Source organism: Sarcophilus harrisii, chromosome 1 (genome assembly GCF_902635505.1).
Source record: "Sarcophilus harrisii chromosome 1, mSarHar1.11, whole genome shotgun sequence".
Classification (NCBI taxonomy): domain Eukaryota; kingdom Metazoa; phylum Chordata; class Mammalia; order Dasyuromorphia; family Dasyuridae; genus Sarcophilus; species Sarcophilus harrisii.
Window position 1 is genome coordinate 716,024,507 of NC_045426.1, and position 20,305 is coordinate 716,044,811.

Here is a 20,305-nt window from a genome sequence, read left to right on the forward strand (position 1 = left end):
AACAAAACACAAAATCAGTAGGCATTTAAAGATCTTCACAACCTGTGCCATTCAATCTTTCCAGTTTTCTTACACCTTATCCTCTGCAATGTACTCTGATCTACTGGCCCTAGCCTTCTGTCTGTTCCATGAACAAGAGTTCAGTGTCTCTTTCCTCCCCAAATAGAAAGTTCCAAATCTATTCCATATGAAGGGAGGAGAGGCCAGTTGGCACAATTGTTCTCCAAGGGCAGAGCAGTGAGGTATATGGGGAAAGATTTATGTAGTGCTGGAGAGGGTTCCAGGGATGTGCTGTGATTCAGATTAGCATCAGCGTGACCCTCAACAAGTCACTTAAGCCATCCCAGCCTCACTTTACTCATTTGTGGCACAGTGGATACAATTCTGTTTGGAATCAGGAAGACTCTTCTTCCTAAGTGCAAACTTGGATTCAGACACTTGCTGGCTGGTTATTCTGGACAAGTCACTTAACCCTATTGGCCTGTTTGCTGATCTGAAAAATAAGCTAGAGAAGAAATTGGCAAAGCAGCCACTCTCTGCCAAGTGAGCCACAAATGGAGTTGGGAAAAGTTGGACATGACTGAAACGACTAAAGAATAACAAAAACATCAGAGTTGTTTTATGGGTAGAGAGAGTATTTGTAAAGCTTTCCAAATGCCAGTTATTGTAAATGAGTATTTCTCTTGTGTTTCCAGAGCCTATTGACTTCACCTTAGCACCATCTCTACCATACGCCCCCTTTTTCCCTCTGACACTTTGGGCCAGGGGCTCTTCACCTCCTGTCTGAACCATAGCATTAGCTGTGTGGAGTCTGTCTGCCTCAAGTTTGTCCTCCTGCATTCACCTGTCAAATTGATCTTCCTGAAGCACAGGGCTGATCCTGTCACCCCACCTAAAGCATTGAGTGTAAAATCCCCTAGCTTTTAAAGCCTTTCATAATCTGACCCTTTCCTGCCTCTCACTTCCTCTGACCCCCACATACTCCAAGATCCCATGAGACTGGCCTTGATATTGCTCCCACCAGAAACTTCTCCAGGATCCAGCATTTTTTACCGGCTACCCCTCCTTTCTGCCCCTGGCTCCCACTTTCTTTCCATTGCCTGGATGCCCAGTTTCCCACTTCCTCCCTAAAATTCTGCCTTCTGCAAACCTTCCCCAGCCGTCTTTCTTGCTTTGCCTTCCCTCTGTTGATTACCCCCACTTAATCCGTCTGAACTCCTTTCTCCATAGCTGCTTGTTGTCTTTCAGATTAGACTGTGACCTTTTGGGGGGGCTGTTTTCTGCTCCCCGTTTTTCCCCAACCCGTGTTTAGCAAAGTGCCTGGCACAGAATGGGTGCTTCATGAATACTCATTTCTTTCACTCTATTAATCGTCCTTGTTCTAGTCCCTGCTTTGGACGCTGCGACGTGGAGGGGCCCGTGTTCAGGGTCCCACGGACAGTTCCCAGCGCTGTGGCGGGGCTCCTTCGCAGCCCAGACTACAAGGTGGCCCCCGTGGAGCTCGAGGCAGCGAGGGGTGGCTGGACCATAGGTCGCCCCTTGATAGCCCTAAGGCCTGGCATACGGTGCTGGGCATTTAAGCTAACCCGGAGTCCCCACTGGAGGAGGAGCCACAGCCACGGCTGTATTGGCTGGGGCACAGTGAGGAGCAGAAAGAGTCCCCAACTCGACCCGCTTCGTCCCGCCCGGGGCAATGCCGGGGTGTCCGCCCAGAGCAGCGCCCCGAAGGCCCGGCCCCGGGCACGCAGCCCCCCCCGCAACCCGTCCTGCAGAGGGCCAGCGTCCGCGACCTCCAAGCCCTTGTCTCAACAAAGCTCTCCGGCCGGCGCGCCCGCTGCTGCCCTTGTCCGGCATTCCGTCCGCCCTCCGGGACTGCGCTCCAGCCACGCCGGCTCTGGCCCCGCCGGGGGGAGCCGCTGCACCGGACATTCCCATTGTTTTGGGGGGGCGGCCGAATCGGGGACCACAGGTGCCCCAGGCAGCACCCCCTGCTCCCCGATAGCCCCGGGCCCCCCGGGGTTTCTCCGGCCACGCCGATGGCAGAAAAGAGGTGGTCGCCCTTCCCCCCCAGACGGGGATCCTGGAAAGCTCCGGGGGGACTAGGGATGAGGGCGATGGGGGATGCGGGCCGTGTGGGGAGGAGCCTGGGAGAGATGGGAGAGGAAGGCGTGCGGGCAGGTGGAGGCTGTGCACGGGGAAGGGCAGGGGCACCGCAGAAGAGGGAAGGGAGGACTCCTGAGAATGGCCTCAAGCTTTTTGAGGGAAACGCGAGCCCAGGTTCTCAGGATCAGAACGTCAGGAAGACATTATAGCAGGACTTCTCTAAGGACTGAGCCAAGATTCCCAAGCTGAACTCCGGCCTGCGCACGCGCAGACCCGCGGCAAGGCCCCCTCCCCCTCGGCCGCAGACAGGGGATCTTCTCCGCTGGGCATGCGCGGCCGGCCCGAGGACTACATTTCCCAGGAAGCTCTGCACGCCCAGGTAAGGGTGAAGGGCAGGCGTGACGGTGCAGGTACGACCCAACACGGGGAAAAGAATCGCGAGGCTCTGACCGGGATTGGAGCACGAGTGACGAGGGGGCGTGGCCGCACGACGTCATATCCGCTTCTCTCTCTTCCCCTCTCCAACCTCCCTCTTTCGTACACTCCTAGGAGTCCCGAGCAGGCTGGCGGTGCCTGGACCCCGCTCTGCCCGCAACCGCTGCCAGAGCTCGAGCTCCGCGGCCCTGGCCGGGGTCAGTGGGGCACCCGAAGACGGGCCCAGCACCCAGTGCCAGGTTTGAAAGCTTCCCGGGTGGGAGAAGTCCAGGCATCTTGTGTGCTGTAGGCCCCTCCCCCTCCGAGAGCGGAGGCGCCCATTGGTCTTTAGGGGGCGGGGCTGCAACCAATTCGCTGCTTCCTTTGTGGCCCCGCCCTTTAGAGCGGAGCCTGCCCGGGGCGGGGCGGGCGGGCGGGGCTGGCCTCTGTGTGCGTTCTGGCCTAGGCTGGGCCTGGGGGAGGGGTGAGAAGGACGAAGCCGTTCTGAGGGCCCGGGAGGATATCGGGGGCTGCTGCTGCAGGGCGTGATCAGCCACTTGGCCCCGGGCAAGTCCTTTCCCTCCAGCTTCTCCGGGCAGCCCCCTGCTCGTGGAGGGGACGCCCCGCGGGACTGGGCAGACGCGGACTCTGACTGGCTCTTGTTATTGGGCCGGCTCCGGAGGCGGGCGAACCTCCGCGGCTGCTGCCTGTCCGGGGCCGAGCCTGCAAGGGTGGCCGGGATCCCGGGAAGCCCGTGCCGGGGGCTCCGCGGCGGGCCTGAGGGCTCCGGGCCCCGAGGCTCCCTGGTCACCGGCGGTGTGTCCGGTCCCGCGGGGCCCGCGGCCCTTTCTTGGCTGAGATGCTCATCTCGCGGACGGGGCTCGGCGGCCTTGTCCGGCCCCTCTCCCTGGCTCGTGCCCCTTACCCGCCCCTGGGTGCAGGCAGCCACCGTCCGAGGAGGGGCGGGAGCCGGGAAGCAGAGGGTGGTGGGGGTAGGGGGAGGCCGTGGGGTGGAAGGTGGGCTCCTTGGGAAGGCCGAGTCTGAAGGGAAGCGGGGCCCCAGGCACGGCCCTGGGCTGCTCCTGGAGGACCAAGAGGAGTCACTGTGCCTTTTTGATTGGGGCTAAGTTGGATCAAACGAGGCCCTCCCCGGGGCCGCCGCCCAGAGGCAGGACCTGTGCAGGAGCCGCGGCTGCGCTCAGGCCGAGCCCCAAGCCGCCTCCCTGGGCCCTGGCCCAGCTTGTTCTGGCCGCTCACTCTGCCGGGGGAGCCCGGTTTCCCTCCTCCCTTTGGGCTGTGGCCTCTCAGAGCACAGGGGAGAGTCAGGTGGCCAGTAGCCCCTCCCCCCAGGTCCTGGTCTTCCCCCAGTGCGCCCCGCCCCGCTGCGTGTCAGCGGGGCCCACTGGCCTTTGTCCCGGTCAAATCTCACCTTTGAAGCATCCAGGCCCCTGGGAAGCCGCTGCTCGAGGGGAAAGGACGAAGATTGGGGAAAAGAGGGTACTTGGAGGGAGGGAGAGGGAGAGCCCACTTGATGCCCCTCCCTCACCCCCTGCCCTCTGTGGCCAGCCCACCTCCCCATCGCTCTGGAGCTGAAGGAGGGACCTTAAGGGGAGCCCAGGGCAGTGGGACTCTTGATAGGAAGCCAGGCCCATTGTTTCCTGGATGCCCTGCCGGGAAGAGGCTCTCCGTGGAAGCCTCTCCTGCCCGTCATGTATCCTATTCAGCAAGATCACCCGTGAACCCCAACAGCGGAGTCTCCCCTTCCGGGGGCTCCCTCTTACTGCCATCATGCAGATGCCTCCTCCCCTCCTCCCCTTCATCACCTTCAGCCTGGTCTGGGACACTTAATAATAAATGTGCTTTATTTCTGGGGATGCCCTTCACCAGCCCCACCCCTCCCCCTGCAGCCTTCCCAGGCCTGTCCAGGAACTACCTCCCAGGTAAGACCCCTTTCCCGCCTTTGCCAGCCTTTGCGGTCTCTGCCAGGTGAAAGGGCAGGGCTTTGGGGAGGTGACTGCAGCACCTGGTTAGGAGCCGCCTCTGAGGCTGGTCTGCTGGAGGAGTGGGGGATGGGAGCTGGGCAATCCTGCCCTCCTCATGGGTCTTCTTCCCAACTCAACCTGCAGGTGACTTTGCCCTGGCCCCAGAGGAGATGGTCCCTAGCCTCCTGTCAGCTGGGACCCCCCAGGTGAGTGGGCGCTCTCCTTTGTGTTTGCTTTTAAATTTGAGGCTCAAGTACAAAATAAGAAAATTGTGGCCATGTGGGCAGCACAGCTGGAGAGAAGTTTCCATTTCCATAAAACTGCTGTCATTATTTTCAGAGCCGTCCAGCTTCTCTTTGCCTCCTTGTACGGTTTCTCTTCTCCGCTCTTTGACTTTATTTCCCCCTTCCTCCGTCCCCTCAGAGAAGGCTAGAGTTAGGTGAGGATGTTTATAGTGCTGATTTTTACATCTACATGCAATCTCCACTCCCCCCCATACACTCGCCCCCATAAGTGTAAGCCCCTGTTATGCTGACTTCCTCTTGTCATCTTTTAATCTAGAGCTGAACAGCATCTTCTTTCCTAAGTCCATGTCTTTCCATGTTTTTCTAAATCAACCAATTCATCATATCTTCCACCACAGTCATAGTCCAACCCAACCACATTCTGAGATTGTCTATGAAAGGTTTGCCCCATTTTCTGCATTTCCCCCCCTATTTTTGGCTGTGTAGGTTTTATTGTTACAATGAAAATCTAAATTTTAAAATAATCAAAATTTATCACTTTATACTTCAACAATGTTCTCACTTTATAATGTGATTTCAGGTTCAATACTACTTAATCTTCTTCCTTTACATTTCCCCCCTGGTTTCAAGGACTTCAAGGAGTTCCTGTTCTTCTAAATGAACTGTTATTAATTTTTTTTCTACTCAGTAAGATAGGTGATTAGTTAAATAAAATTGTCATTTTGAATAATTTATATTGGGTTTACCTATCCATGAACAATAAATATTACTTCATTTATTAAGATTCAAATTATTTCTGCAAAAAGTGTTTTATGTTTATATTCCTATAGTTCTTATGTCTGTTTTGTCAGGTATTTTATACTGTTTAGTTATTTTAAATGGTGTAAAAACAATATTGAATAATATGGCTGACATAATGCAGTTTCCCTATTTTTTTCTCTTTTGATTAAATCTATTTTTGCTTTAACTTTGTCTGAAATCATGATTACCACTCCTGCTTTTTTTTTTTTTTTTTTTTGCTGAGGCAATTGGGGTTAAGTGACTTGTCTAGGACCACACAACTTGGAAGTATTAGGTGGCTGAGGTCATATTTGAACACAAGTCCTCCTGACTTAAGGGCTGGTGCTCTATCCACTCACCTCTGCTTTTTTATATTACAAATTCTACTCTTAACCTTTATTTTTTATTTGCGTGATCTCTCATTTTTATAGTATTTCCTGAAAGCAACACATTGTTGAATTCAAAATGTTAACTATCAGTTTCCATTTTATGGGTAAATTTATCCCATTTATGTTCTAAGCTATAATTACGTGTTTATTTTCCTCCTTCCTATTTTTCCTCCATTCTTCTTACTCTATTCCTATCCCTCCTAACACCTATGCTTTATTTCAATTCCTTAACCTACCCTCCTCTCCAAGAAAAAAAAATCCCTCCTTTATCTTCCCCTATCCCCTTCCCCCTCTTATTTTTCTGAATTTAAGACTTTTATACCGATATATATATATATATATATAGTTCCATCTTTTAACTCCTTCCTGATGAGAGTAAGGTTTTAGCACTACCTTCCTTCCCCCTACTAAATTTTTGTTATTAAGTTTTCCCTTTTATGCCTCATTTGTATGTACTTTCCACTTTTTATCTCTCCCTCAGTTTATATGTATGTATGTATGTATGTATACATACATACATATATTTAGAATCACCCCATCATACCTCAGCCCAAGCCCAAGTTTTTCAAACTGTCCAAAAAAAATGAGTCATAAAAGAACAAATACTATTTCCATATTAAAAAAAAAAGTTTGTCCTTACTGAGTCCCTTATAATTAGTCCTCAATTTTATATTTCTCCTGGATGTCATACATCAAATTTTCCCTGAATTTCTGCTGTTTTTGGTCACAAATATCTGGAAGTCTTTCAGTTCATAAAATGTCCAGTTTTTTTTCATTCAAGATTATACTTAACTTTGCTGGATAAGTTATTGTTGGTCATAACCCCGGTTCTTCTCTATATTATGCTCTATAAAAAAACAAATTGTTCCAAGACCTATAGTCCTTCAACATAATAGCTTCTAGGTCTTGTGTAATTTTTGTAGCTCCCACAATATTTTTTTCCTCGTTGCTTTCAATATCTTCTTAACCCGGGAGCTTTGAAACTTGGCTGAGATATTCCTTTAAGTTTTCTTCCTGGTATCTCTTTCAGGCGGTAACTGGTGGCTTTTTTCTCTTTGTTTTGCCTTGTTTTAGACCTGTCAGGCACTTTTCTTAGAAATCCCTTTAATATGGGGGATTTTTTTTAGCCATAATTTTCAGGCAGTCTAACTCATATTATTTCTCCTCTGTCTGTCTCCAGATCAGTTTTTCTAATGAGAGGTTTCACATTCTCCTTTTTTCGTTCTTTTGAATTTTATTATTTTTTAGTGCCTTTGAACGTCATTAGCTTCCCATCGTCCACTTCTCCTTTTCAGAAAATTAAGTTTTGGTTCTATCTCACCTTGGTTGACTTCCTAATTTTCTTAGGTTGCTTTCCCCTCATTTTCCGTTGACTTGATTTTTAAAATCCTAAGTTCTTCTAAAATCTTTTTGTGCTTGAGACCATTTGACATTTCTCCTAGAAAAAGGATATTTTTTAAGCTCCATTTCTTCTTGCGAATATGACCCCCGATCTTTCCTATCCCAGTAACTTCTCTCTGTGGTTCTTTTTCTTTGCTTGCTCATTTTTTATTTTAATTGCTTCAGTCCTTCTAGTCCGGAGGTTTGGGGAATGATTACTGATGTTTTCTGGGGCCTGTCCCGGGGCTCAGCTGCAGACTCCGCTCCGCACCCTCCCGGGCCAGCTGTCCCCACAGTTACCTCTCTCCCTGGGGTCCCGGGACCCCATCGGGGCTCTGCTCTCGCGCGAGTGCCCGGCGCGCCCGGCAGGTGTCGCTGCAGCAGCCCAGGCCGCAACGCTCCTGGTCCAAGGCTGGCCCCGCCCCCTTAGCACTTCCGGGGAGCTCCCGGGCGGGTCCCATTACCTACATCCGGAAGCTGCCTCTGCCCAGGCGCCCCCTTGAGGGCGGCCTGTTCTCCATTCCTGGCTCACCTGGGGTTTGCGCCGGACCCGGCGATCCCTGGGCGTCCTGCGGGGCCCCGTGGACTCGGGGAGCGGAGGGTGCGCGCGCGCGTTCTCTTTCTCTAATCCCCCCCCATCCCTGGGCGTCCTGCGGGCCCCCCCCCCCCCCCCGGAGCGTGAGACTCGCCGCATGGGGGCTTCAGCGCCCCCTCCCGGAATCCCACCAAAGTGCGAGGGCCGGGCGGAGGCGGCGGGGGGTCGGAGGGGGTGTGTGTGGAAGGTCCCCGGCCCGGGTGGGGGGTGCCCGCCCGACGCCCTTCTCTCCCCGTCCCGTCTAGTTAGCAAAAAATCCGCTCGGTGACCCCCCCCAACTGAGAAGGAAAGAAAGTTACCCCGCGGGCCTGCAGCCGCTGGTGCCCCCGAACAAGGCTAGTTCCCGGGCTGAAGCCCCCGGGGTTGTGCCCTCTCTCCTCTGCCTGGGGGCAAAGCCAGGGCCTTGCTCCGCCTTCCTCTCTCTCCCCCTCCCTTCTCTCCTCTGTCAGTCTGTCCCTCCTTCTCACTGTCCCTCCCCCTCTCTGTCCCTCCCTCTCACTGTCCCTCCCCCTCACTGTCCCTCCCCCTCACTGTCCCTCCCCCTCACTGTCCCTCCCTCTCTCCTTCCCCCTCACTGTCCCTCCCCCTCTCTGTCCCTCCCCCTCTCTGTCCCTCCCTCTCTCTGTCCCTCCCCCCTCTGTCCCTCCCTCTCACTGTCCCTCCCTCTCCCTCCCTCTCACTGTCCCTCCCCTCTGTCCCTCCCCTCTCCCTCCCTCTCCTGTCCCTCCTCTCTGCTCCCCCCCCCTCTGTCCCTCCCTCTCACTGTCCCCTCCCTCTCTGTCCCTCCCCCCTCTGTCCCTCCCTCTCACTGTCCCTCCCCTCTCTGTCCCTCCCCCCTCTGTCCCTCCCTCTCTCCCTCCCTCCCTCTCACTGTCCTCCCCCTCTGTCCCTCCCTCTCACTGTCCCTCCCCCTCTGTCCCTCCCCTCTGTCCCTCCCTCTCACTGTCCCTCCCCTCTCCCTCCCTCTCACTGTCCCTCCCCCTCTCCCTCCCTCTCACTGTTCCTCCCCCCCTCTGTCTCTCCCTCTCTCCGTATACACATACATATGAACACATCTATAGGCATGTGTGCGTGTTTCTGTATCTGTCCACGTGCACCTGTATCTCTATGGTTACCTGTATCCCATCTCATTTTCTCCCCGTGGTGTCTTTGTTAAAATCTGATCTCCCCGAAGGGAGAGACCCTGGTTTTCCCGCCTTGTCCTTGTGCCCCAGCCCTTGGCGCCATGTTTAGCACAATGCTGATGAATCTGGCCGGACGCTTTCTTCTCCCCTAGGAGGTTAGCCGAGGGGACGAGGGAGAAAGACCATAGCGGGACGGGCTGAGAAGGAGAGGGTATGGCCCACCCAGGCACTTCCTCTAAGGAAGGCTGGGGAGCACACTTGCACGTCAGGGCCAAGGACAGGCTGAAGGCTGTAAAGCTTCTGTAGGAAGGTCCCCAGAAGCAGTTGGGAGGCTCTAGGCAGAGCCGAGTCCTGAGGGGAAGAGGGAGGGAGGAGATTGTTGGTCAAGCCCTGAACTCGCAAGGGACTGGGAGACCTCCAGGAGGCAGCCCTGCTGGGGATCCAAGGCAGCGGGGAGCAGGGGACAGTTCACTCTGCCACCAGTGACTTAAGGGGGCTGCAGAGCTTGGCTGAGGGTGCAGCGTCATCACCTTGGGAGCCAGTAAGTTCTGGGGAATAAAAGGAAAGAAGGCAACACATTAATGAAATTTAAAAAATGTATTTTAAAAAATTAATCAAGTAGAAATGTCCCGGGACACTAAAACAAAACACAAAAAGGATTCTACATGAAACTGCATTTTTGTTACATGCAGTTTTTTAAAGTTTTCGCTTTGACAAGTCAGAAGTAGTTTGCACCCTTGTTTGCCAGCTTTACAAGTCTTACTGATCTATGTCTGGCTCCTCCGTAAACCCAAACATATTTGCTGGTTCAGGAATCGGTGACCTTCAAGGATGTGGCCGTGGACTTCACCCAGGACGAATGGATGCACCTGGACTCTTCTCAGAAGGAGTTTTACAGGGATGTAATGCTGGAGAACTATAGCAACCTAGTCTGCCTGGGTAAGGATTGCTTCCTCCAGTCATCAGATTTTCCCCACCAGAGAGCCTTTGTTTCCTGCTTTCAGAAATATTGCAGGAAATCCGTGTTGGAATGGATGGCCGCCAAAGTTCCTTGAAATGCTTGACTTCTGGAATTTTTTGATTTTGAGGGTCTCCAATGTTGAGCACTTAATATTTGAAATGCAGAGATGAGAGATTTCTAATCCTTTTATTTAAGAGACTCAATACACATAAGCTTCCTGTTCATTAGTGAATTTTATAAGTGTTTTCCAAGTGGTTTCTTTCCCTTAAAAAAAAATATTCATTTACATTTTTTATTAGTTACAACTTCTCTTCTTTCCTCCAGTCCCTCTCTTCCACCCATTGAGAAAGCACATAATATACCAGTTCTGCATTTGAAGCCATGGAAAATATTCCCAAACAAAACAAAAAAGGAAGAAGAAAAAGAAAGTATGCTTGAATCTACACTCAGCTCATCAGTTCTCTCTGGTAGTGGGCAAGATTTCAGCATGAGTCATTTGGAACTGATCAGAGTGGCTAAATCTTTCACTTGATCACTGTGAAGATGGCATTATGTGTAAAACGTTTTGCTGATTATGCTCAGTTCACTTTACATCCTTTTTGATCAAATGAGATTTTGTTAATTGCTTATTAGGGTACCTTGGCACACAGTAGGTGCTACATAAATACTTGCTCCCTTATACTTTTTCCTGCACCTGTGGGTTCTTTTCTTCTTGATCTTCTTTCCCTATAGAGCCATTAATGGCATTGTCGGGTCAGAAGGTACTCAGAATGTTAAGAAATTGGGGGCATAATTCAGAATTCTCTTCAGAATCACTGAACTGTTTCCTAGTTTCCTCAGCAGTGCATCGTGCCTTTCTTCCCAGAGCCCCTCCAGTTTCTGTCATTTAAGCCTAGTACTCTCTAGTGGCGTTCGTCAAGTGTCCTTGAGAGCAGGGCTTCTTTATCCTCTCATGACCCTAGATATACAGGTATATAGAGTAGGAATACAAATCAAACCTTCCCTGATAATAAATCTTAATTCCACAGCCCCCATCTTCAGTTACAAGATCCCCTCTGGGCTTGAGAACCAGTTTCAGAAACACTTGAGCCAGGTTTTAGAATTGAATTCTGATATGAATTCAGAATAGAATTCTCTGAAGCTGACGCCTGTTCCATTTCCATTGAGCAGGGCTTGCATTTTCCAAACCATATATCATCTATCAATTGGAGCGAAGGGAAGCACCGTGGATTCCAGAGGGAGACATAACAAGGATTAGCCATCCAGGTGAGTGAGTCCACTTAGGCAAACACACCATTGCAAGCAGTAGCTCACTTGGGCCTCTTTTTTAGGGTTCTGTTTTTTTCTTTCAACTTTTTTTTTTTTTAAATTTTGAGTTCCAAATTATTTCCCTACCCTCAGGCTAGTGAAGTCATGGAAAACATTTCCATCTCAGCCATGTTTCCCCCCCCCCCCCCCAAAAAAAAAAAGTGAAAAATCATACTTTTAATGGGCACTCATAGTTGTTCTGTTCTCTTTCTGGAACTGGACAGCATTTTTCATTATGGATCCTTTGGAATTTTCTTAGAGCCTTCTGCGTAACTAAGAGTATCCATGTCTGTTAAGCTGATCGGCGAACAGTATTGCTATTTCTGTGTACAGCATGCTGCTCACTCTACTTAACAAGTCTCTCCAATTTTTTCTGAAACCATCTGCTCATCATTTCTTAAAACATCACAATCATACGTTACATCTTATTCAGACATTCCTCAATCAATGAGCATCCCCTCCATTCTAATTCTTTGCCACTACAAAAAGAACTGCTGTATTTTTATACATATAGTTCTTTTTCATTTTTTTTTTATCTCTTTGGTATACAGGCTTCATATTGGTGTTTCTATGTCAAATACATACTTTAATAGCTACTGGTTAAATATATTCAAGACTTACTGGGAAGGTATCTATCCCCAATAGAGATAATGCTCGTTCTTACTTTTGGAGAGATACTTACTCTGAGAAAAGGTCCATTTAAGGGGTAAGACCATGACAGCATAGGAAAGGGAACCTAAGCTGTCCCAGACAGCCCTCCAAACAAGTGAAAGTCTCAAAATAAATGCTGGAGCAGCATAACCCACAAACAGATGGAGTGAAACAGTTTTCTAGTATAAATGACAAGAAAGGTCTGTTATACTCGGGGGAGAGTAGGGGGCAGTTCAATGAGGCTATATCAATACTGGCTGAACCTTGCCAAACCAGAAGCAGTCTTAGGGGCTCATTCCAAAGCTGCAGAAGCTATGGCTTCTGGCACCCAAAGCCCACAGATGGTAAAGGGCTTGGATAGCTGGTCAGGGGATTGCTGGCAGTGGGTATAGGACTTTGGTGCATTACCAATTCAGGGATCTGGGTCTCAGTCCCAGGGTAAGAAGGAAAGTTTTGGCTACATAGGGATGGTAAGCCCACTGCCATGAGGGGTCGCAGGCATTTAAGCATGTCACTGACCTCTTTTATTAATAACATTATAGCATCATTAACAAAATGGCTAAAGTACTCAGAAACTATGTTTGACCAGAATGTCAAAATGTCAGAATGTTTTTTCAATGTTACATGATTCTCCCTTAGAACTAAGGTCAAGGACCTGCCGACGTCGCCGACGGCCCGGGCGGGGGGGGGCGTGCCAAAAAGGTAGGGGGGGGCGATGGTACTTGTCAGATAATCTCTCAAAGAGTAGATGGTGGTCTCATGCTATTCAACTTGTTCACAAATGAGGATTCCATGTGAAAAGAGAAATCTTAGAAATACAAAAAAGCATGAATAAATGCATTTCCAGATACTTTCCCAGGACATTTTCATTCTGCTGCTTGTCAAGTGACTCTTGACTTATTCACTGGAGAGTTACATGGATGGAAGACTTCGAGTGTTCTTTTGAATTCTTATGGAATAATGGCAATTGCACTCCTATTGGCCGATGGTGGATGTGACATCCCCCCTCCTAGAAAATAAGCTATGAGCGAGCATTTCACAAATAGGAGTATTGGTATTCATATGGAACTTTTAAAGTATGTTTTCACCTCTTTGGAGTTTGTGTTGAGTGGTGCAAGCCTTGAATATGTACGTGCTAAGGACTTCTCTCATGTAATTACAATTTTCCAGAGTGTCTGGACAAATTTAGAGCTCCCCAAGTGTTCTTCCTACAGTGATGACTTTCATCTTATTTTTCAAATTTGCTAGATATGAAAATCTTCAAGGTTGTTTTAATTTACATTTATCTTACTCCTAAAGACGTGGAATATTTTTCATATGGTTGTAAATAGTTTACATTTCTTTTAAATACCCTGAATATTTGGCGGTCTAACTGCCCAGTCAGCACCGATGTGATACTCATACCAATAAGCAGTGAGATCATTTTGGGCGATAGTATGTGGTGCTTATATTCAGTATTATTCACTCTTTTTAAAGAAAATATTTCTGATAATATACTTGTCTCATTGTGTCATATTCAGGCCTTGGGTGTGCAAACATACAAGCCTTTTGATCTCTCTTGTTTCTGCCTGAACTTTATTTTAAAAAGTATTTTTCACTCTTCTTTCCTGTATCCACCTTGACATCGAGGTCGCTGAGTTTTATAGTCTACCAATTATGTTCCCAGCATTGTGGTAAGTATAGGGATGTAGAATCTAAAAATGAAATACTACCTTGTCCTCAAGGAGCTTACACTATATCGGGGAAGATAATAATGTAAACCAAGTTATCTTTGAGGAAAAAAAGGAAGGTCTAAATGATTGGAGAGAAATTTAATGTTCATGGATGAATTATACAAACCAAATGACATGATAGTTCCACTAAATTAATCTACAGATATTATGTAGTGCTAGTCTAACTAACTATAAAGGCATTTTTTTATGGAATATGTAAAACAACAATATAAAAAGCTTTGAGATTAAGAATATCAATGACATTCATCAATGATCTTAAAATCATACTTGAAAAATTATAATTATATGGTAGGGGCAGCTAGGTGGCACAATGGATAGAGCACTGGCCCTGGACTCAGGAGGACTTGAATTCAAATCTGGCTTCAGACAATACTTTCCAGATATGTTACCTTGGGCAATTCACTTAACCCCAATTATCTACAAAAACAAAACAAAACAAAATTGTAAGAAAAGTAGGGATTAGTGATATATGCTTCATTAGGAAGATGTAGGAAAAAAAATGTATGTGGCAGCCTACTGTTGGATTTATGGTAGAGCACAAACTAGGAAAAGGCTCTCATTAATTTATCTAATTTGCTAATAAACAAATGAACTGGAGTGTATAGTTTACAAGAAATAGGTTTAGAGATTCTACTTGATTAAAAACTGTGGAACATATTTTTCAAATGGAAAAGTTAGTAGATTGCACTAGATCAGAACAAAAACCTCAGAGTAATTGCATATGGCTTCTAGTGTTGGATCTACCCAGAAGCAGAAACTATTGGAGAGGAGTCTTTATTTGACCAGAATTTGAGCATATTTAAAGGAAAACATGGTTTGGAAAATAATTATTTTCCCCACTTAATCAGAAGGAGTACTGTATAAACGCTATGTATGCAGCAGTAGCAGCAGTCATTTTTAAAAATTTTTTATTTCTTTCAGATTGGGAAACTAAGTATGAATCCATGGAGTCTGTTCCAAAACTAAGTATTTCAATGGAAGAATCATCCCAGGAAATACTTGAGAAGAATGATCTCCTTTCCTCATTGGGAGAATCCTTGGAATGTAACACTAAGTTAGAAAATCATCTGAGGAATGACAAGCAACATTTCTGGGAAGTCAAAATCACACAAGAGAAACACTCCAATAAGTTTAGAGTCTATGAAAATAATAGTTATTGCAGAAGCTTTAATCTAGGGCCAATTCTTTTCCCACAACAGATAGTAGGAAAGAATCAGAGCACATGTGACACACATGGAGAATACTTCAAACTGCAAACAGATGGAAGAAAATATAGTAGTAGGTGCTCAAATAAAACATTATCTAAATATAGGAAATGCCTTATGTATAATTCAGCCTTTATTGACAGTGGTGGAATATGTATTACAGAAAGGCTTTATGATTGTAATGAAAGTGAGAAGACTAACCCAAGGAAAGGATTTTCCATTTACGAGAAAATTCATACTGGAGAGAAACTTTATGAAAATAAATTTGGGAGCACCTTTTGCCTCAGGATGGAAATTCCTGGATATCAAAATGTTCTTACTGGTGAAAAACCTCATCAGTGTAATGTATGTGGGAAGACCTTTCGGCTAAAAGCACAACTTAACCAACATCAGACCATTCATACTGGTGAGAAACCATATAAATGTAATGAATGTGGAAAGTCTTTTAGACTAAAAGGACAGCTTAATGAACATCAGAAAATTCACACTGGCGAGAAACCGTATAAATGTAATGAATGTGGGAAGGCCTTTTGCAGGCGTTCAAATCTCACTGAACACCAGAGAATTCACACTGGTGAGAAACCTTACGAATGTAATGAGTGTAGCAGGGCCTTCTGCCTGAGCGCAGCTCTTACTAAACATCAGAGAATCCATACTGGTGAGAAACCTTATAAATGTAATACATGTGGGAAAACCTTTAGACTTAAAGCACAGCTTAATCAGCATCAGTCAATTCATACTGGTGAGAAACCATTTGAATGTGTTGAATGTGGTAAGGCTTTCCGTCAAAAAGGACAGCTTAATGAACACCAGAAAATCCACACTGGTGAGAAACCTTATCAGTGTAATGACTGTGGGAAGGCCTTCTGCAGGCGTTCAAATCTCACTGAACATCAGAGAATTCACACTGGTGAGAAACCTTTTGAATGTAATGACTGTGGCAGGGCCTTCTGCCTGAGCACAACTCTCACTGAGCACCGGAGAATTCACACTGGTGAGAAACCTCATGGATGTATTGAATGTGGGAAAGCTTTCCGCCTAAAAGCACAGCTGAATCAACATCGCAGAATTCACACTGGAGAGAAACCATATAAGTGTAATCAGTGCGGGAAGGCCTTTTGTAGGCGCTCTAACCTTACTGAGCATCAGAAAATTCATACTGGAGAGAAACCATATGAATGTTTTGAATGTGGGAAAGCCTTTAGCCAGAAAGTAAAACTTATTCAACATCAGACCATTCATACTGGTGAGAAACCTTATGAATGTAATGCGTGTGAGAAATCATTCCGTCTGAGCACAGCACTTAACGAACACCAGAGAATTCACACTGGAGAAAAACCTTATGAATGTAATGAATGTGGGAAGGCTTTCCGCCTAAAAGCACAGCTTAATCAACATCGAAGAATTCATACGGGAGAGAAGCCTTATGAATGTGACAAATGTGGGAAGGCCTTCTGTTGGGGCACACAGCTTATAGAACATAAAAGAATTCATTCTGGAGTAAAGCCCTATGAATGCAGCAAATGTGGAATGTCATTCCACCTGAGAAGTGAGCATACTCAACATCAGGGAATTCATTCTACAAAGAAAATATACGGATACAGTGGCTGAGGAAAGGTTTTGTTCCTGAGTAAGCACTGTACTCATCAGTTCATACTAATCAGAAACTTATGTATTCTATGAATATGGAAAGCTTTTAAACCAGACCAGAAAACTTACTCAACATCCAATGAATATAACAAACCAGTGAAATGCTGAAGCTAGTTATTAGTCTTTCCTAAAAATTAGAGAATTGAAACTTAGGGAAACCAACCTCATAGATGCTCCTTCAACTTGCTTAATTCACCATCTGAGGGCTATTAACCATCCACACTCATTACTGCCACAAAGGGAAGAAAAATCCTTCCTCTTCTTTAAGACTATTTTCTTAATCCCATTACTCTTCTTGCTAATTCCAAAATATTATTCCAATGATGCATCTTCACTCTATTCTTCCAAATCAAGAAGTTCACAGCAGTCTATGATTAAACTATCCAGTTAAAGAAATGCTGATTTAAAAAAAATTATAACTATACATAACTCACTGTGTTTATAAATAGACAAAAACTTTTATTTTAAAGCCCTGCTCTTCCCAGAGCTTATTTTTGAAAATACTGGACACTTCAGTGAATTAGCATGCCATGTGAAGGTGGGTAGAGTAGTCTTAAATAAGGAGATTCTGAAAATGTCCCAGTAACAGATGACTATGGAGTTGAATGTTAAATGAAGATAAATGAGTTTGAAAAGATGAAGGGGAAAATGCATTTCAGGATGGATAGATTTATTTTGCTTCACTGGGCTTGACCAAAGGGAGGGTTCTATGGTGGGGGAATTCTTTGATGGTAGACAGTCACAATAGAAATACAAATTACACATGGCAATAGAACATTTTAAAGGATTTTTCCTTTTTGTTATTATGTACTTGGCAAACATCAAAAAAACATGAACATTTATTTAGATAGAGATTTTTAACATTTTTAGTATCATAGATTCCTTTTGGCAGCCTAGTTAATTCCATGAATCTCAGGATTTTTTTTTTTTTTTTTTTGGAGGGGGGGAGATTATCCATAATGAAAAGAAATGTTAAACTTTGGAAGTTGTAAAAATAAAATACAGATGTAAATTCCCTAAAATTCCCTAAATCTATTCCCTAAAATCTACTCCTGGACTCTAGGTGAATACCTGCTATAAGGAAAAAATTAAAAAAGGAGTTCTATGAACAATAAGTCTCCACTATAAATAAATGAGAATTTTTTGTGTGTATTCTAAGTTTTTCACATGGCAATTTCAAAACTGCCTTGTCAGTTTCTTTTATCCATTCTAAACACCTGGTATTTTTTTTTTCCTCCTGTGTCCACAGTACTTAACTCTCTGGCACGCTGTGCTACATAATTTTTTTTTTTTTTTTTTTCTGATCACCTCTTAACTTTTGAATTGAATGTATGACATGGACTGACCAGCTTGACATGCTCATTTGAAAAGGTGCTGTGCTGTAGGAGCAAAGCAGAACTGCATTAACCTGGAAGGAACTTGAGATGCATAAAATTATGGAAGCTGCCCCAAATGGCACAACCATCTGTGTCTTCCCTATGACTGAGCTTGACTCCAAGCTCATATTGGTCCAATCATCCACAGTTGAACACGCTGTAACTCGACTCTTAACAGTGAAGTCATTTTGGTCCTCAGTGAAGGACAACACCAAGCACTAAATAAATGGTTACTGACTTTTAGTGGAATGTAGTGTCAGCAGATTGTGGAGGCTTTGAAATCCCAAGATGGGAAGCTGACATTTTTATTCTCTGGGGTGATGCAAAGCCAGTGTAGACCTTTAAGCAGGAGGATGACACGGACAGAGCCAGGGTTCTCTTGTTGGTGGGAGCAGCAGACAGAAGGCAAAACTACAAGCAGGCAGTTGGGTTAACATACTAGCCTCTAAGTGAAAAGTGAAGGCAAAACTAAGGTGGTGAGGGAGAACAGACAACAGGATCGATATGAGGTGATGGAGGCAGCAGGGACAAGATTTCATAGTGGATAGGATATAAGGGCGGGAGAATATGATGAAAAGTCTCAGACATGATTTCTGGGTAATCAGTTTATTAATTATGGCTATCAAATATTGAGATTAGTGGTTCTTTCAGAAGCCAAAGATCAACCTTGGATCTCCTGAATTCTAAAAAGCCTTGGAAGAGTTGAGTGTTCCTGACATGCAGAAATAAACTGATTAATGAGAATGATTATATGGAGAGGTAGATTTATTCTAATGAGAGACTGGACAAAAAAGTTCATCTCCATACTTGGGTCATTCTGCCTCCAGCAATCTATACTGAAGGAACTTTCCAGACCATTTAGGAAGTTGAACAATAGGCCCAAGTTTGCCTAGGTAAGTTGATCTTTAATCAGAACTAAGCTTTCTTAGTTGGGTAGGGTACAGCTCAAGAGTAAGGCGAATGTTAAGCAAATCTCATTTCTTGTCCTTCAGAAGTTTCTCTGACTTAGTCTTTAATCAGGAAAGAGAAAAAAAAAAATCTTGGATCCCTCCCATATATGTTAATTACCAATAATCATTTCTCCCAGGGGAAAAAGATCAATATAGATTGTCACTATATAGTAGACTTGGGAACCCTGAGGGATGATAGAATCTTCAAAAGAAATAGGGAATTTGGGGATTCTTTTGGACATGTTAAATTTGGGATGCTTGAAATATCCATTAAGCCACTGATGTTGTGGGTTTAAGTCCAAGGGACTATGACTAGAGACCTAAAAGTCATGAATATAGAAGTGTATAATTAAACCCTTAGGAACTGATGAGTCCAGAAAGGCATAGAGAGAACAAAACCTCGAGGGACAACCTCAGCAGTTGCGACATGGTGACCAGTAGGAGGAGAATCAAGAGAAAGCAATGTCACTCCTTGACATTTAGAACCTTCACTAGTTGGTTCACATTACTTTTAGTATGGAGGACATCATTGGAACTTTGAGGGTGTCCTTCCTGACACTAGACTGCAAAGAGTTGATAAGTGAGAAGAAGGGGAAAATAGTCGGGGGCAGTAGACAGCTTTCCTACATATTCTGCTGAGCAATGGGTTTAGAACATTAGCTTGAGGGGGATGGCTGATTTTAGTTTCTTTAAAAACAGAACATGGAGGCAGCAAGGAAAGAGCCAATAGATTTGTAGAGCTTGAAGGTTAATGTTGGGAGTGTCCAGGAAAGATCAATTTAGTAGAAGTCTGGAACAGTTGGGATCAAGGAGACCCTGTTCAGAAGTACTTTTTCCCTCTTCAATGATCTCATTATTCACTGTAAAGGTTAGGTTCCCCCAACACCAGGAAAATGGAAACTTCCTGGAAGACGGCACTGTTGTGTTTTCTGTATTTCAAATAGCGATCCCAGTAAATGGCATATTGAAAACTTTTAATGAGTTAAATAGATCCATTGATTGGAAAAGTGATAAATACCACACTGGAGGGCAGTGTCAGAGTCCCTGTCATCAGTTATGTCATGGCACGTAAAAAGGGCTTGATAAATTTTTGTTGATTAATTGTTCAAAAAATTACAATTTAATTACTTTTCTAGAATGATTTTCCAAGATAGTTGAATGAAATCAAGCTCCACAAACAGTGCAATGTCCTTCTAATTTCTTCTTCTAATACTGACCATGTTCTTTTCTTTTTGGTAATTTGATGGCTATAAATAGAAACTGCAGAGGTTTCTAAAATGTACATTTTAAAAAGGTTTCTTGCCCAATTTTTAAATATCGCTGACAGTTTTCACAAATATGTGTGTAAATGTGTGCATCAGCACACTTAAACACACAAATTTTAGTCTCAAAGATGTAATGGGCTGAAGCTCGAGTTGATGCACTGAGGTCCCAAGCACATGAGGCTAAATAGTAAATG

The 20,305-nt window shown here is 45.6% G+C and overlaps 2 protein-coding genes across 5 annotated transcripts in view; one reads left to right on the plus strand and one right to left on the minus strand.

Moving 5' to 3' along the window:
* Positions 1–20,305, minus strand: part of LOC100928103 (vomeronasal type-2 receptor 26-like) — a 441,302-nt gene that overhangs the window by 191,956 nt on the left and 229,041 nt on the right.
* On the plus strand, positions 2,617–17,941 carry LOC100916702 (zinc finger protein 883-like). 4 transcript variants are annotated; one of them, XM_031949124.1, is made up of 6 exons: positions 3,667–4,457; positions 4,644–4,705; positions 9,825–9,951; positions 11,144–11,239; positions 13,562–13,605; positions 14,587–14,669. In XM_031949124.1, exons 1-5 carry the CDS (start codon positions 4,049–4,051, stop codon positions 13,567–13,569), a joined length of 702 nt encoding a protein of 233 aa, XP_031804984.1. In that variant the 5' UTR covers positions 3,667–4,048; the 3' UTR covers positions 13,570–13,605; positions 14,587–14,669. The 4 variants fall into 4 exon arrangements, with proteins under 4 accessions (XP_031804982.1, XP_031804984.1, XP_031804981.1 ...); XM_031949122.1 differs by lacking the exons at positions 3,667–4,457; positions 13,562–13,605 and adding an exon at positions 2,617–2,777 and having other exon boundaries at positions 14,587–17,941; XM_031949121.1 differs by lacking the exon at positions 13,562–13,605 and having other exon boundaries at positions 14,587–17,941.

What these genes read in the sequence shown, in the direction of transcription:
- LOC100916702 (XM_031949121.1), top strand. Translation starts at nt 4,049, where the DNA reads ATGCCCCTCCCTCACCCCCTGCCCTCTGTGGCCAGCCCACCTCCCCAT. An exon ending in GTCCAGGAACTACCTCCCAG is followed by an intron (nt 4,458 to 4,643) that starts GTAAGACCCCTT and finishes CTCAACCTGCAG; the next exon opens with GTGACTTTGCCCTGGCCCCA. An exon ending in TGTCAGCTGGGACCCCCCAG is followed by an intron (nt 4,706 to 9,824) that starts GTGAGTGGGCGC and finishes TTGCTGGTTCAG; the next exon opens with GAATCGGTGACCTTCAAGGA.